This window comes from Brassica napus, chromosome A3 (assembly GCF_020379485.1).
Source record: "Brassica napus cultivar Da-Ae chromosome A3, Da-Ae, whole genome shotgun sequence".
Lineage (NCBI taxonomy): Eukaryota > Viridiplantae > Streptophyta > Magnoliopsida > Brassicales > Brassicaceae > Brassica > Brassica napus.
This window is the reverse complement of record NC_063436.1, coordinates 11,942,126-11,958,535: the sequence shown is the minus strand read 5'-3', so window position 1 is coordinate 11,958,535 and position 16,410 is coordinate 11,942,126. Positions and strand designations below refer to the sequence as shown.

Genomic DNA, 16,410 nt, shown 5'->3' with positions numbered 1-16,410 from the left:
CGCCTCCATATAAAGACGCCATCTATCCTATTTTATTTCTTACGCTAGTTTTTTACAAGAGAACTATTAGCTTTTGCGATCTGCAACTTGTAAGGGAGAAGAATCCATTCTCTCATAGAGAAGACCTTCTGAACCCTTGTTTACTACTCTTATTATTATGCAGTTTCATTCAGGATCTATGTCTTTGATTTCTTGCATCATGATTGAGTAGTGATCTAGCTCGCCTAGGGTTTTTAGGGTGTTGAAATATGAGCTAAACATAGATAAGCTATTCTTGATTATTCTTCATCCATACTATTCATAAAGCTTTCATTAATCTGATCACTTGATGTTAGATCCTAAGTTTATCGCCTAGCTAACCGCTTAGGAGATAGCTTGACATGTATTGAATGAGCTTAGTATCCCTAATCAGCGAAAGTAGATATTAGGGTAGTAAGTGAACTGATCGGACCTGTCCTCTAAGGCTTGCAGTCGTTTCTCATCTCAACGACAGTTAGATGATGGGACCGACCAGCAAAGAGATCACCACCACGACAGTGGGGTGTTCCAGCTGAGTGATCCGAGTTCTAGAAAGCACTGCACCGCGCTTGAATAATTGTTTGGCTCTCGCTCAACACCCAATGAAATACCCTAGGCTAGCTTCTTGTTAAATTGAATCAACCTCTAGTTTACTTGTTTTCTGCGCCACCAATTGAATTGAAAACCATTTTCTTCTTAGCTTGATATTGAGATTTATAAGAGTAAAGTGTAGACTGGTCCTCTGGATTGAATCTAAAGTACTATAATCACAACTGTTAACTTGGCAGTAGCAAAGATTCATATTTAGTGTATCAATTGCCATAACGGCGGAGCGTTTCTTTACTGGGAAAAGGGAATTGGGAACGATAAGTTTCAGGTTAGGTTAGATAACCTCTTGAATTGAGATATTAAGATAACATTTATAAACAAATATGAATTAATACTAAGATTTACACCATCCAAGAACTATTAAGTTAATGAATGTGCTACATGACGTTGACCTAAAATATTAAGTCATCCAATTTTTTTAGGTCATCCAATTTTAGTTACGTTTTGTTAACAATTGTGCAGTTATTTTGATTCTGTTTTTTTTTTCTAATGTTTTGTAAATATAAAGCTGAAACTAACTAGAAGTCTCAAAACTTCACCGACGTGGCTTCTCATCCGGTTTTCTTCTGATTCGATATCTAGAACTTCTTCTTATGCATCAGAAGCTTCGGTTTACTAAACTATAGCCGAAATTCTAGAGAAGTTATCATCAAAATTCTCATAATTGACATCTAAAGCTTTCTTGTATGCTGATAGACTTCAATTACTATATCAATAATATCCAGCCTGATTAACTTCTGAAGGTTCTCGGTTCTTATGGGGGAGCGACATCTAAAATAGAGACTTGAAAAAAAAATCTAAGAAATGAAATATGTCGACCAGGACTAGGGCGGAGGAATCTTATCATGCATAACTAAACAAAACGCTTTTGGACAGGAATATCGACTAATTGAAGCAATTATGATCCCGGCCAAGGAACAAATGCAACAATAAGTTTGTATGGTTCAAACCAGCCAGACCATTGACCAAAACACTGCTCTATGGGTTCATAAAATGTCCAGCATAATTTATGAGTTTTAAGACAAGTGATTCAGAAACCCTGCTCTTGTTTAAAACCTGCTGGACATTGATCAAAACACTGCTCTTGTCTAAAATCTCATAAATTATGCTGGACATTTTATGAGGTTTTAAACAAAAAATTCAGAAATCTAATTGGGGATGCTACCAAGCCCAACTCATTCCAAGCCTTAAGAAGCCCAAGAAAGTCCATCACATATGATTTATATGTCTGCCAAACATACCAAGAGCATGGTGTGAGAAGGCTTGTGGTGCTTAGAGCATCTGCATCGTGTCTCTAAAGGTAGGGGGTCCACGATTTTGGACAAAACCGTATACAATGTGTGCACAATAAGAAACGTATAATGTGTGATTTTTGCACTGTTCACGGACCCCACTGACACGTGGCGGCTCGAGATTAGTGCGCTTTTATTTTTTTTTTAAATAAGAAAAAATAAAAATTAAAATTAAAATAAAAATAAGAAAAGTATATGGGATAAAGATGTTCTTACCACCTCAACATAGCATACCTGTAAAAAACTTTCAAATTAAAATCTACCTTTTAAAATTGATTTTCTCTTAATATATAAGGGATTATATATTTACCACATAAGGGATGATATCTTTCCCACATAAATTTGAAGTTCAGTTGATGACTGGTTGAATAAAATAGAAGTCAAAGATACGGTCAAATATTACTAAAGTTAAAGATTTTGAAAAGTTAATGCATGATAAAAAGAACGATATTTTTTGACAAACCTATAAGTTTGTACGCAGTACGCGTCCTAATTGTATTCTTAGAACGGAACAAACTTTGCCATGAACCGAGAGAAGTACAATCCAATGAATCACTGTAAGATCATCAGACGCCGCACACAATCATCCACGACCTCCTCAACGTATGTAGGAGGGAACCTAGAGACGCTTCCCATCGATCTCATCGTGGAGATACTCAAGAGATTACCAACAAAGACCATTGCAAAATGCCGTTGCGTCTCGAAGCAGTGGGGTTCCTTACTTTGCGATCCATATTTCACGAAATCATTCCTGACATGTTCATCAACTCGGCCACGTCTTCTGTTCACATTCGAATTTGGCGGCAAGTGGCATTTCTTCTCGTCCCCTCAGCCTCAAAATGGCGATGAGCAGGTTGTAATAGCAGATTATCATATGGGTTTCTCTGGAGATTGGTACAAGGAAACTTGTATACTCGCCAACGGGTTTATCTATCTAAATGATAGGAAGATGTTAAAGGAAAAGATGGAAAGGGTTCCTGTGATATGTAACCCTAGCACGGGCCAGCAGGTACATTTACCTAAAGTGTTAGCAAAGAATAAGGACTTGAGAAGCTTTTTAGGGTATGATCCGATCGAGAATCAACTCAAGGTTTTGTGTATGACTGTGGCAAGGTATAGAGAACAAACTAACTCTAGAGAGCATCAAGTTCTGACGTTAGGGAAAGGAAAACCATCATGGAGGAAGATCGCATGTTTGTTTCCGCATTTTCCTGAGAATTTCGGAACTGGGATATGCATCAACGGGATTTTGTATTACATAGCTCGGAGCAACTTGAATACAGTGATAGCATGCTTTGACGTTAAGTATGAGAAATTTAGGTTTATACAAATAGATGATGAGAACTCTAAGTTGTATTGGTTCTTGACGTTAATAAACTACAAGGGAAAGTTAGGTGCCATAGTCTATGATCGTAGTGCCAATGGTCAGTTATGGGTTCTAGATGATCCTGAAAAGGAGAAATGGTCGAAGCATATCTTTCATTTGCCAGATGCAGCTTTTTGGATCGTGAGATCAATTTGGGCAACTGATACGGGTGAAATTGTTTGGACGCGAAGTCGTTGGACCCATCCATTCTATGTCTTCTACTACAATCTAGAGAGACAGAGTGTTAGAAGAGTAGAGATCAAAGGAATTGAAGGGAAGGTATTGATGGGTCACTATCGTCCCGAAGCAATCTTAACCTTCACAAACCATGTTGAGAATGTGATGCTTCTGTAATAAATATGTGGCTGATCTCAGTGTTTTTTTTCTCTCTTTTTTTGTTGTTTCCTTGTTTGATTCTAACTTTTAAGTCTTTTCTTCAATTGATCATTTCTGAATCTTAATGTTTAGTTTTTTTTATTTGATTTACTTGTGTATTTTTCTGTCACTTAACTCTCAACGACATTGATCTCGTTATTGTTTTCCTGCTACTGCTTTTTTTTTTATATGCATGATATCACTTACAGATTACGTAAACTTGAGAAACAAATCTTACGTAAAAATATATAAGCCACATAACGTTAGTCCTCGTGAGCTGTGAGGTTTTGATGATGCCAATAAGCAAGTATGATTGAGGTGCGCGGGTGTATTCACTTTTTAACTTTTAATATTATCATAAACATAATTGTTTATGTTATTGTTATAGATTCATAAATTTTTGACAATGGTGTGTCTTATTCAATGTGTTTTGCGTCCATTTATGAACTATGAGATTATGTTTTTATTTTATTGTGATTTTATTTACTTAGTAAAGTGAAAATTAAATTATAAAATTTGAAAGTTTTTGTTTTATGAAATTAAACTATTAATATTGGGATTTAAGTTGAACATTAAGTTCAAATTTTATATTGATATTTTTAAAACAAATATATTATTTAGACAGAAACATAAAAAATAATGAAAGCAAGTTACGCAAAATACAATTGTACCACATTTTTGAGAAAAAACTCCAGTATAATTTTGTAAAGAACAAAAACACAGTGGATAAAAAATAGAGTCTCATATTCTAAAACAATACCTATTGGGAAAAGAATGACTCAGAGTCCATCACGTCAACCTTCACTTGTACCACAAGCAATACAATTACCATCTGCTCTAGAATTTGAAGATCACATACCGCTACTTGAGCCAGGCTTAGAGCTTGGTCAAGATCACATAAAAGAGCAAGCTTTAGAACAAACCCATCAAAGTTACTTGTTTTCTTGAACATCCTTTCTCTCAGAGCTACCAAGACAGGGATCTCAATCTTCTCCTCACTACTCTTCTGCAAAGCCATTTTCATATATACAACAAAGCTACAAAATAGATAATTAAACCATTTGAAAGAGCGACTTGCCTGATTATAGAGAAACTCTGAGACTGTTACAGCAACCACAAAGAGGAGATTTTTTTGTAAAGCTACTGTAAGACCATAGAGTAAAGCTAAGTAGTTTGCTACAGTCTCTTCAGCGTAAAAGTCCAGCTTCTTCTGGACCTGAATCTACTCAAAATCTCCTGATCTCTTCAATACAACACCAATTCCTGAATAACCAGAACTTGAATCTCCTCTCTCGGTTATTGAAACTCCTTTAAAGAACAACTTAACAGAGAATTCATCCCCAAGTTCATCTATTTTCTCCTCATCCTCAGCTACTTATGCTGTATTATCACTTTCCTTAGACCATACTTGTTCATTAGCACAATAGCTTCTAAAATCTTCCTCATCTACTATGTGGCTCAATGGCAGCTCATCATCACAAGAAACCTCTGGATTCTCCATGTTTGGATACAAAAGGTACAAGCTTTCTTTACTTAGCAACAAACCAAGGAAACCTAATAAAAACTGTGACAAAGCCAAACCTTCTAGACATCATCTAACCTCAAACTTAGAGAGAAAATGAAAAAGACATGAAATTTACGTTAGAGATCAGCAGAACAGCTAATCTTACACCAACAGTTCAGCATAAATCATTTGGACAATAACAAAAGAAACAGCACGATTTGTTCACCCACTGAAACCAACCAAACCCCTCAATTATTACATTAGAGTAAAGGGGAAAAATAATTAAATAATTAGCAAAGAAAACTTAGAGATATGCTACGATCATTAGGAAGAACACAAACCAAGAAATTTCTTACCGAGTAGAGGGAGATTTACACTTGGAAACTAAAACTACGAAGAAAATGACCAATCTCTCTATGCTATGTTCAGAGGCGGTTAAGATAACCGAAGCTGCTGATGGTTGGAACATCTTCTCGACGGCAGACTTTCGAGACAAAGTGAGGGTCAATGGTGACTTCATTTTCCGGCTTTGTTGTGATTGATACGTTCACGAGTTGATTTATATAAATACCATAATGAAATACTTAGGTTTAGCTTTAATAGTCTTGATAAAATTACTAAACACATCGGTGGCATTAGATCGGTGGCATTAGATCATAAATATTTAAAAAAAATCAGGGTCAAATCTTATTTGTACTCCTGTTCTAATAGTTTAGATTATGTATTTTTCTTAATTTGGCATGTGATTTGAAAAATATAATATCAGATGATCAATTATGTTGTTAAAATTTCATTTTTTTAATCATTTGATTTTCAATATAATCATAATAAAAATTAACCCCTTCTCCCACAAGTATCCTTTTTAGTCTTGCCTATAGTTGCTTTTCTATTGCCTTTAGCTTGATGTTCCCTTACTGAAGAATTATAGTCTTGCCATTTCGGTAATGATGCCGAATTAGTTGCAAAATCCATGCGCGATGCAAAATTAATTTATATTTTTTGTTGTTGTTGTGCAGCTTGTGATTCAAAACACGCACATAATAACAATTAAAAACTAAGATAAGTATCCAAATGATGTGAAAGTCTAACAATGGGGTCGTTTGGATCCGCGAGGTTGAGACGGAGATCTCTTATGTGATCTAGAAGAATCTACGGAGAGGGAATCAAAATGGGAGCATACTTCGATTAAGTCACCCATTGATTATACAGTAAATTGGTTGTAATAAAAAAGAAATAGGGTTACAAAAAAGTAAACCAAAACAATTATCAATTACATGGTGGTCAAATATGAACGTCAGTAGACACCAATGAGCTTCTTCGGATGATGTCGGGATGCAGCTGAAAAGTAGGACCATAGAGGTTGCTTGTTAGATCAAACAGTACTTCCGGGAACGCAGTGGATGCAGGTGGAACCTCCAGCCACACACTTACGCATGGAAAGTCAGATGGACATTACAGATCATGGAATAGTCCGACATTAATATGGTTCATTCCTGAAGTTTTTTGAGAAAGGTTAGTCAATCATGTATCTCGTTTTTGTTTTCATAAACCCGCATCTAATCTATTATTTTCTTAGCAAAAAAAAAAATAATCTAATCTATTATTTTATTATCTGGATGGAATCTTTTTTAGTTGTTAGAACAAATCAAAGTATACACGTAAGGATCATAAAAGTCAACTCTTGCCGTAACACTTTTATTGCAAGGAAGCTTCAATTTGTGATAGTCGCGTTGTGATAGTCAAAAAAAAGAGAAGATGATGTTAAGACGATTGATTTTCACAAACGCGGTTACTTAAGAATCGTGTGTATATATAGTTTTGTGTTGGTACCGAAGCTTAAATATTGGTAAACACAAAATGGAACTCAAAATGCGTTGCACTGTGCTTCATTTATTTCTATCACTTCTAATTTATACGCAAATCGAAGCCGTTGGTTCACTTAACCAGGATTCTCTTCTATCCGTTGATCTAAAACGCCATCAAATAATCACAGAAACGACATTGTTTACGGCAGATTTGAACCGAAGGCAACTTGCAGGAGGAGGCGGTGGCGGCCGTGGAGGAGGTGGAGGCTCTCGAAGTAGTTCTTCAGGTGGCAGAAGCAGTGGTGGGGGAAGTCGCGGAGGTGGCTCCGTCGGTGTCACTAGACCATCTACGACTAATACTCAAGGTGGACGGGTTCCAAGCAGTGGTGCTCGCCTTCATTATTCTGTAGCGATGTTCTTCTTCTTGATCTGTTTGGTTATCATGTATTAGACTCTAAATGTTTTAATTTTTTTAGTGTTGCTTGTGTCTTTTTGTAGTTCTTTCAATTTCAACTCTTTTTTTTTTGTATACGTCCATGTCTTACTTGGTTTTGCTTTATTTAGTATTTACTTGAAAATAAAGAAATATAATCTGTTTCAAAAATAACATAATCAATATTGAACTAACAATTCCTAAAGCGGTTCCAAGCTAGAGCAAGCTATAAAAAAGTTTTTCTTATTTCTCCAGTTATATTTATGTTAGCGGTTTTTTTGTTTTCCGTAAGCGTTGCAGAATAAACGTTTTTTTATTGTTGATTAACACGGGATAAAAATGGAAAGAATAAAAAATACCTAGCATTGAAAATTCAAAATGCAAGTAACAAGGTTTTCAACATTTATTAAAATTTATATATTTTAAACATATTATATTAGTGTATGATTAATTATAGTATATGATAAATAGAAATATTTATTTATTACTAATAACAAATCTTACACAATTTGCAAGAAGAAGAATATGTCTACATAGCGATGTTTTCTATGTGCAAAATTTTAATTATACTACTAAATTAATATTTATTAATGATTTTAAAATTTTAAAACGTCTAACTTTTAACATAAGAATCCATAATCAAAAATCACTTCATAATATAATAGATCTTAATTCTTTTTAATAATTTTAAAGTTTCGTAAAATACCAAGACCATATAAAGCTATCTTTTTTTTTGTCATCCATATTCATTCTTAAAAATGATAATTTATTAAAGTTTATATTCATTCTTAAAAAATTAAATTTTATAATAAATTTAGCATTGATCATTCACAATATACTAAGTTTTGTTTTTGTATAAGTCAATATACTAAGATTCTAATAAATTTTATAAAATTTGTCATAATATCTCGAGTTAAAGATTTACTTTTTCTCTCTTTCTTCTACAATATTTTTGTATTTTGTATTTTCGTAATATATTACTCCCTCCGTTTTTTAATATAAGTCGTTTTAGAGAAAAAAATTGGTTCCAAATTATATGTCGTTTTCGGTTTTCTATGTAAAATTTATTAATAATTAATGTTGTATAACCAATGGTAATATATCTTCTATTTTTCTATTGGTTGAATTGTGGTTAGGTAAATAATTAATGATGTTTTTGTTTAGAAAATATAAGAAATTAATGATTTTTTTAATCTACGTGCATACCTGTAAAACGACTTATATTAAAAAACGGAGGGAGTATGTGTTACAGGTTAGTAGAAATCAAATTTTAGACGCAAAAAAGTCAAGTCTTATCCTAATCATGAGTGGCCAATCGACTCAAGGAAGCTTCCTCTGACTTGCAAAGGTACACGATTTATTACACTATAAATACAGTTGTACCTTGGTATTGAAGATGTTAAACTTACAAATAAATATACAAAAATGGAATTCAAAAGGAGTAGTAGCATCGTCCTGCATCTCTTTCTATCATTTCTCATTCATACGCAGATCACAGCCGTTGATTCACTTAGCCAAACAACTCTTTCATCTGTTGATCAAAAACGTCATCCCTTAACTTTAGAAACAATATCTTTTCCTGCGGATTTCATGCGAAGACAGCTTGCCGGAGGAGGCGGTAGCAGCGGCGGTGGCGGAGGTGGAGGATCTCGAGGCGGTAGCTCAGGTGGAAGCAGCGGTGGTGGTGGAGGCGGATCGAAAGGTGGTAGCTCAGGTGGAAGTAACGGTGGTGGTGGTGGAAGTCGCGGAGGTGGCGGCAGCCGTGGAGGAGGCAGCGGTGGATCTGGTGGTAACAAGGGTGGAAAGGGTAGAGGGGATGGTGATGATGGTGATAGTGGGAGCGGGGGTGGTGGCGGTGGCGGTAACGGAAATGGAGGAAACACTATACCATCTACGACTACTACTATTCAAGGTGGTCGATTTCCAAGCGGTGGCGCCTGCCTTCAACATTCTTTAGTCTTATTCATCTTCACGATCAGTTTAGTTGTCCTTATCCTTAATTTTTAGTGTTTGTCTCTCTCTTCTTAATGATTATTTAATTGGTTTGTTTAGGTTAAAATAGATTGAAGATGGTAGTCTCTTATTTATTATTTGGATTCTTGGAACCATGATGATCGTTATACTTTAGTTTTTGCAGATCGTTTGTTATTTCTAGTTGAGTTGTGTAAAAATTATAAAGTGGATTCGTGTTCTTCATGTAATACTTTTGCATATGTGATTTTTATGTTTATATATAATAATACTTATTAAGTATTTGAAAAGTCGCAACCTCCCGACCTCGCTACTAATACACATTTCTCGTTAATCATGTTCATGGGGCTTTTCAAAACGTGGCTAAACATAAAATGCTTGTCTATGATTGATGAAGATTTACTCTTACGTGACATAGCAAGAGTCGGCCAATTTAGCTCCTTTTATATCGAGTAGATTGATACATCAATATCTTGATATCCTTATGCCCTTGTTAAATAAGTTACGTATGTGATTTCTGCTCCGTCTTGTGGTTGTGAGATCCATTAAATTTTTCGGATAATTAAATCAATAAAACTCCTTCGAACAATTAAATCAATAAAACTCGTTCGAACAGTTTCAAGCTTTAGAGATCTACAGAAAAAAGAATTAGAAGTTGGATCTGTTTCATTTTGTGTACTAAGCGATACTTGGATCATGATTGATAATTAAGGTTGATCTAAAATTAAGTTTAATTTCAATATATCCAAAGCAAAGTATGTGAGAAACACTCAAAGCGATTCGCCATATTTCCACTGCACCTATCTTTTTTTCTTTTATTTTTTACGTTCCCTTGCATAAATATTTCCTTTTTCAGAGCAAGACACTCTCTAGACTCTAATCACTTCATATGGCAAAGTAAGAGCACGAAATAAAGTATGATCAATAAGTCAAGCTTTTAGAGCTTGTGCTGATGATCAAAGACTTAAGCCTACAAGCCTCCCTTTCCAAATCTACATTGCCTCGTCTAGTTATCATCTCCATGTTCTTGTATAAACTCTGTTTCACCAGATTCTTCATCACATTTTTACCTTCTTCCCCTGACCTCGGGCTCATTGGAGATCCAATACCGGTACTCACACGGCTGGTTTGTGGACCCGAATGAGGACCCATCCGTACATTTCTTTCATCCTTGAACCATTGCAAAAGTTTCACCGCCCTCTTCTGAACCAGTGGGCTTCCAAGTAGGGTAACTTCAAGAAGGACCGGTACAATCCCTGCCTTAGCCATTTTCTCACGTTGGCTCCAACTCTGATGAGCTAATACCATCAAGATATATGCCGTGTACTCTTGGCATTTCGGTTTATCTTCCCATGTTAGAATCTCTATCAAACTTTTGGGCACAGCCGAACATTTCTCCATTGCCTTTTTGCCCATTTGAGTCACAACCAATTGCCCTAGACTCGCTAAGGCCTTCTCGGATAAGTCCTTAACCAATATTAGACTTAGGAGTATCTTTACTGCCCCGTTTGTGACCAACGGTCCTGCGTTTTCCAACACGAGGCTAAGATTGTTTATGGTCGCTAGACATATCTCTTTGCACTTCATCTCTGTCGTATCTGAGTTCATCGTTTCCATCAAGAACGGTAGAATTTGTGATGAAGCTACCGGTAGTTGCAGGCTTGTTAGAGAAGACAATGAAAGCAGAAGCTCAGCGAACCCGTATCTTGTTGATTGGTCGAGAACTTCGACATTTGTAGGTAGCTTTGAGCATATTCCGGCGTTCACCATCAGTGCCTTGTTCCTGAAGTTAGAGAAAAACAAGATGTTTCAATTTTTCTTTTGTGATTTTGCTTCGATTAAGTTGTTCCACGGATAGTATTCAATATAAAGGTGATTTGATTTTTAATGGAATTTTAGATGATTTCAATAAGTTGCAAAGATTTAGGTGATTTTTGTTAAAAGACTCTAGAAAATAACCTAAAATCATGGGATTTGATTTTTAATTATTTTAACAAAACTCTACTCAAACACCTTAAAATCACCTGAAAACTTTAAAACTCCACAACTTAAAATATTTTCAACAACAGTGAATTTTAGAATACTTTATGAAATGTTAAGTTCAATAACAGTGAATTTTAAATGACTTTTTAAAATTTATTTTTTTAATAACAGTGGATTTGTCATTTTAATACAAATCACCTAAAATTTTCAGTTGAGTATCTCTTCCGCTTGATTTTACACTCTTGAACATTATCTAAATTTAAAATTTAGTATCGATTTATATTATTGAAATCAATAAACTTCCTTTGTGCAAAACTATAATCTATCTCTTCTTGGGAGTTTATAAACTTAAAGAAGTGTTAAAATAATTTTGAAGCAAAAGGAGATAAATATTTAAGGAATTAAAGAAATGGAAACAAAAAATTGAGCACATAACCAAATGAGCGTTCAGTGGTTGAATATATTATCATAGAGTTATGGAACCAGGGCTCAAATCGTCGATTTTAATTATGGTTGATGATTATGGCTTTTGATAGAACTATAGGGGAAAGAAACAAAAAATCATTCATTGGTGGGGTATAAAAAACCTCAAGTAACATAACTAAAACCACAGAGCAGTTACAACTATGCTAAATTACAACTCTAATATCATCAATTTAGTTTTGTAATCCATTCATATACTATGGTTGATTTACAATACATATATGATTCTTTTGTTTAAGTAGATTTTTAACATGTTTACCAAAAAAAAAAAAAAACTAAAACCACAGAAGCGTGAAGGCGGGATTTGAAAGGTGTTAAACTTCTTGAATTCAAAATTTAATGTCTCAAATTTATCCATTTGTGTAATCAGACGATATAGATATCTAATTATTATTGTGAGCAACCGGATCTACCAAACTCCAAAGTGGTCAAACCCCATAAGACTAATATGGATGGTTTCGGTCTGCCGGATATTATAAAAAAAACATAACTAAGTAAAATTCTCAAGAATTACATCTTATCAGTTTCAAATGCAACTGTATGTAACATATATCTTTGCAACGTTTCATTTTTTGCTAGTTTCTATGTTTTTGTTATGGCTCATGTGTTAAACAGAGTTATAAACATAATACGTTTTACGTTGTGCATACATTATATATGTAATATTCTATTGGTCAACTTGGACATTATAGTTACATACGTATATGCAGATAAGCCATAAGTTAGTGGGATATGACTTTCTACCTTTCTAAAATCTATTGGTCAGAAAAATTAATCGCCATTTGGAGATATGCTAATGGCTGTCAACTAACGTGATTTGTCTCTTGACTCTTCCAAGTTCCGACGCACTCGGAATTAATATTCTTAATTTTGTAATACTGGTATATTAACATTCGTTATTAGACTATAATGCGACATTTAGCGTTGTTGTTTATCTACTAAGAAATGGATAAAAAATTGTGGTTTCTTGTTTAAATTCCGTGTCTATGTTCTTTGTATTTTCTCTTAAGTTTTATCATATAAATTATACATACGCACACTAAATTTAAACAAGAAAACTAATTTCATATAGTTATTAACTAAAAAGTCATTTGTACTGATATCGTACATACAAGCACAATACGACTTAATAATTATATGATTTTATCTATAAGTATATGGTGGTTTTATCGTATATGATGAAAATGTGACCTTTTTTTAACACTCAATATTTGACCATATGAAACCAGAGAGAGAAGAGAGGCACGTGATGGAAACGTTGTGTATACTTCACGAGCCAAATAAGACGCAATGGTAGGATCCACTTTCTTGGTTACAATAATTTATCGCATCAGTTTCAAAATCATAACAATGACAAAAATAAATATTGGTTGACAAAAGATGAATGTTATCGCCCACGACGAAAATTAGGTTTACCAGCACTTTTGGTCAAAATAATTAATTTCGGCAAAAATCACTATATTCAAGGATTCGTCAACCAAATATATACTCGAAATAATATATTATATATGTTTTCAAATAATTTATCTCTCAGTTTGTAATGTTATAAATAAAAGATAAACAATACAAAAATACGGATAATATGTCCATGTAAGTTGTAACCACTAACTCTGAACATTTGAAAATTCACATATAGCCAAAAACGTAAATCCATATACTCACCATTGGATAAAGCTAACAATGCAAGTTTTTTTTTCGTCAAAAGGTAACAATGCAAGTTGATTGAAAATTAAAGCATAAAGTCTAATCTAAATGATTGTAAGTTTGTAACACAACAAGGGTACTCTGGCGATTACTACTATACACAAAACAATAAGCAAGACAAAGTTGCTAACAATTCTTCTTCGTCTTGGTCATGCATATGAAATTTTATTTCTACTTTTGCGCGTCATACTTGCGCATGAACCATTTAATAATTTTCTAAATGAAAAAATGTAGAAGAACTTTTAAATATGAAAAGTCGAAGAACTTACGTGTAGGTTCCATGAGAAAGCTGAATAAGAGCCATAACGGCAGATCTCTGGTGGCCGGAGATATCGGAAGCGACCATAGAGACAAGAACCTGAAGAACACCGAGCTCCGCCATGAGCTTCCGAATATTCTTGTCTTCTCGGGAAAGTTTCTCGATCTCGATGGCAGCTTTCTCCTTCTCTTCAAAGGTTCCAAAGTGAAGCTTCTTCACAGTTCTCTGCAAGACAACCTCCTCATTCTCATCTTCAGGTGGTTTCGATAATATCTCTGGAGGCGCCACCACCTTCTCGGAATATTGTTGGGTTCTTGATATCTGAGTTGAGCTTTGCAAGTCGCGTTTGCGGGATGATGCTTTGGATTTGAAAAGGGAACGGATCCTGCTGAAGAAGTGGAGCTTCATGTATTGATGTTGCCAAACTGAAGAAGAGGGAGAAGAAGAGGATTGTGTTCGAGAGGAAGACATGATGGATAGATAGATGAGAGATGATGAAATGATATATTCCTTTTAGTGGACTTTGCTCTGTCTTTTATATATGATATGTTCGTCTAACTTTAGGTATTTAGGGGGCCAATATGGTATATGCTTAGTGCGGGTAAAATATTTAGGGGAGTATTATTAAAAAAAGAGAACTAGTGTAAGTTTTAGTATTACATAACTAATGTCTTACTATGTACTTCATGTGTCCTACAAATCCGCCTAGGCCTAAACTTTTTTTTTCTATCAGAAATTCACTTTATTAAATGATTTAAAAATAAATTAAAGGCATGAACCATATAGGAATAGAAGCTATGATATTAATAAACTTGATTTTGGTATGAACACTCTCGAACTAAGAGATCCGTCTTGGTGTTCCTATCTCGTGGTTGATGAATGAGAGTCAACTCCGGGAAGTGCTCTTTAGGCCTAATTTTCTATTATTTTTCAATGTACTCAGTAGCACTCATGAGATTATAAATTACTCTCTCTGTTCCTAAAAAATTCATATTCTAATTTTTTCACACATTTTAATAAAACACATTAAATTTGCATAATTTTTATGTTTTTCTTCTTTCCATAATTTTAAGCCAATAAAAAATCAATTAGTGTAACTAAGATTTTTGAAATTTGCAATTAGTTGATAAAATATGTATTGAAAATGTAAAAAATAAATCTTTTAGAAACAATTTTTTTTTTGTAGAATATGTATTTTTAAGGAACAGAGGGAGTACTATTTATTATATGCAATCAAATTCAAGTTTGTCGAGCACAAATTCATGACAGATGATTCCAAAAGCTTCTCAATCTGTCTTTCCCATTTGTTAACTTCATGCACACATAATCCATTTTTTTCTTCATTTGTTCTTGTTTAGTTTGTGCTATCTGATCAACTAAGCCACTATGTTAGATAACTCTGCAAATTTCATTTTGAAAAAGGAGTTCCATGTATTCGGACTTCAAGTCTCGAGAGCAAGAAGCTCTGCACGGCCATTTTGTATCTACGTAGATGACTAATCATCTAATGCTTCTAAACAAATGCAATCAAATTTGCTTACTGGACAAGTGATATTGCAATTTGTAGTTCCAAAAGTGAGAGATCCAAATTTTTGTTTTTAAAAATTGGTAGAATGAGTACATTTCCTATATATATAATTTGATTGTGGACTAATTTATCTAAGGTCGATTATGTGTCAACTCAATGTTTTAGATGCAAGACGCTAGATCATCGTCTGGTTAATCACAGCGATCAATTTAAATATTCTAAACAATTTTAACGAAAGATTCGAACAAAATGAATTATAATAGTGACCTTTCATCGGTTCTCGTGGTCATTTAAAAAGACTAATTACCAGAGATTCGATCCAGAACAAGCTAAGGCTATGTGTAAGTGGTGTAACAAATTAAGAATTGTAAGCCCTTTTTCAAAAAAAAATAATAATAATAAGAATTGTTATAAAAAATTTCAATTAAAAACATTAATTAGGATTATATTAAGTAAAGAATGAATATTATGGAGGAGAAGAAGGGGACAAGCGAGGAGTCAGTATAGTGCACATGCACAAGAACAGTTTTGTCTCTTCTAAATCTCACCATCAGGTTACACCACAGATCAACCTTTTAGCTTCACTGAAAAACTAAACTAGTACTCTCTCATAGTTTCTCTTATTTCATTAATTAAACACGTTCGTGTGTGTCAGATCCAAATTATCCTCGGTATAGCCAAAGATTGCCACTCTTCTTGTTTAGAAAACTGCATTCACTAAACCTAACTAATTAGAAAACAAATCCAGCAAGAATAAGGTTCAGTTGAATGACCACAAACTAGTCTACTTTTACTTTTAGCAAATAACTAGATGACTTTATGCGAGTTGCGCAGGATAATTTGTTAATTATTCTCTTTTACAAAGATTTCGATATATATATATAGGCATTTTCTGACTTTAAATATGTTCAGAATCATTTAACCATTTGTTATATGCAGGGTTAGTAAACAAGATTTCCGAGCTTCCAAAAAATTAATGCATCGTCCGTTGCATAGAATCGGGTCTACAGGCCGAGTGATCGGATGTAGGAGATTCATTAGCCGTGGACGATCTGGTCGTTACAATTCATTTCATATAAA

The 16,410-nt window shown here is 34.1% G+C and overlaps 4 protein-coding genes across 4 annotated transcripts; 3 read left to right on the top strand and 1 right to left on the bottom strand.

Moving 5' to 3' along the window:
• Positions 1-1,184: 1,184 nt before the first annotated feature.
• On the top strand, positions 1,185-4,573 carry LOC106441290 (putative F-box protein At1g46984). Its single transcript, XM_022717575.2, has one exon. The coding sequence runs from the start codon at positions 2,443-2,445 to the stop codon at positions 3,637-3,639; it is 1,197 nt and encodes a 398-aa protein (XP_022573296.2). The 5' UTR covers positions 1,185-2,442; the 3' UTR covers positions 3,640-4,573.
• Positions 4,574-6,958: 2,385 nt separating this feature from the next.
• Positions 6,959-7,555, top strand: LOC111214599 (glycine-rich protein 3 short isoform-like). The gene has a single exon (XM_022717574.2). The coding sequence runs from the start codon at positions 7,022-7,024 to the stop codon at positions 7,418-7,420; it is 399 nt and encodes a 132-aa protein (XP_022573295.2). The 5' UTR covers positions 6,959-7,021; the 3' UTR covers positions 7,421-7,555.
• A 1,222-nt stretch (positions 7,556-8,777) lies between these two features.
• Positions 8,778-9,655, top strand: LOC111214063 (putative glycine-rich cell wall structural protein 1). Its single transcript, XM_022716074.2, has one exon. It carries the CDS (start codon positions 8,828-8,830, stop codon positions 9,407-9,409), a length of 582 nt encoding a protein of 193 aa, XP_022571795.2. The 5' UTR covers positions 8,778-8,827; the 3' UTR covers positions 9,410-9,655.
• Positions 9,656-10,090: 435 nt separating this feature from the next.
• On the bottom strand, positions 10,091-14,580 carry LOC106438420 (U-box domain-containing protein 6-like). Its single transcript, XM_013879568.3, has 2 exons — positions 13,813-14,580; positions 10,091-11,156 (listed from the first exon to the last, which is right to left on the bottom strand). The coding sequence occupies exons 1-2, from the start codon at positions 14,271-14,273 to the stop codon at positions 10,295-10,297; spliced, it is 1,323 nt and encodes a 440-aa protein (XP_013735022.2). The 5' UTR covers positions 14,274-14,580; the 3' UTR covers positions 10,091-10,294.
• Between the last annotated feature and the right edge of the window lie 1,830 nt (positions 14,581-16,410).

Excerpts from the sequence above, each read along its gene's own strand:
- LOC106441290 (XM_022717575.2), top strand. The coding sequence starts at position 2,443 with ATGAACCGAGAGAAGTACAATCCAATGAATCACTGTAAGATCATCAGA.
- LOC111214063 (XM_022716074.2), top strand. The coding sequence starts at position 8,828 with ATGGAATTCAAAAGGAGTAGTAGCATCGTCCTGCATCTCTTTCTATCA.
- LOC106438420 (XM_013879568.3), bottom strand. The coding sequence starts at position 14,273 with ATGTCTTCCTCTCGAACACAATCCTCTTCTTCTCCCTCTTCTTCAGTT. Across the intron at positions 11,157-13,812 it reads CTTTCTCATGGAACCTACAC|GAACAAGGCACTGATGGTGA; the intron begins GTAAGTTCTTCG and ends CTCTAACTTCAG.
- LOC111214599 (XM_022717574.2), top strand. The coding sequence starts at position 7,022 with ATGGAACTCAAAATGCGTTGCACTGTGCTTCATTTATTTCTATCACTT.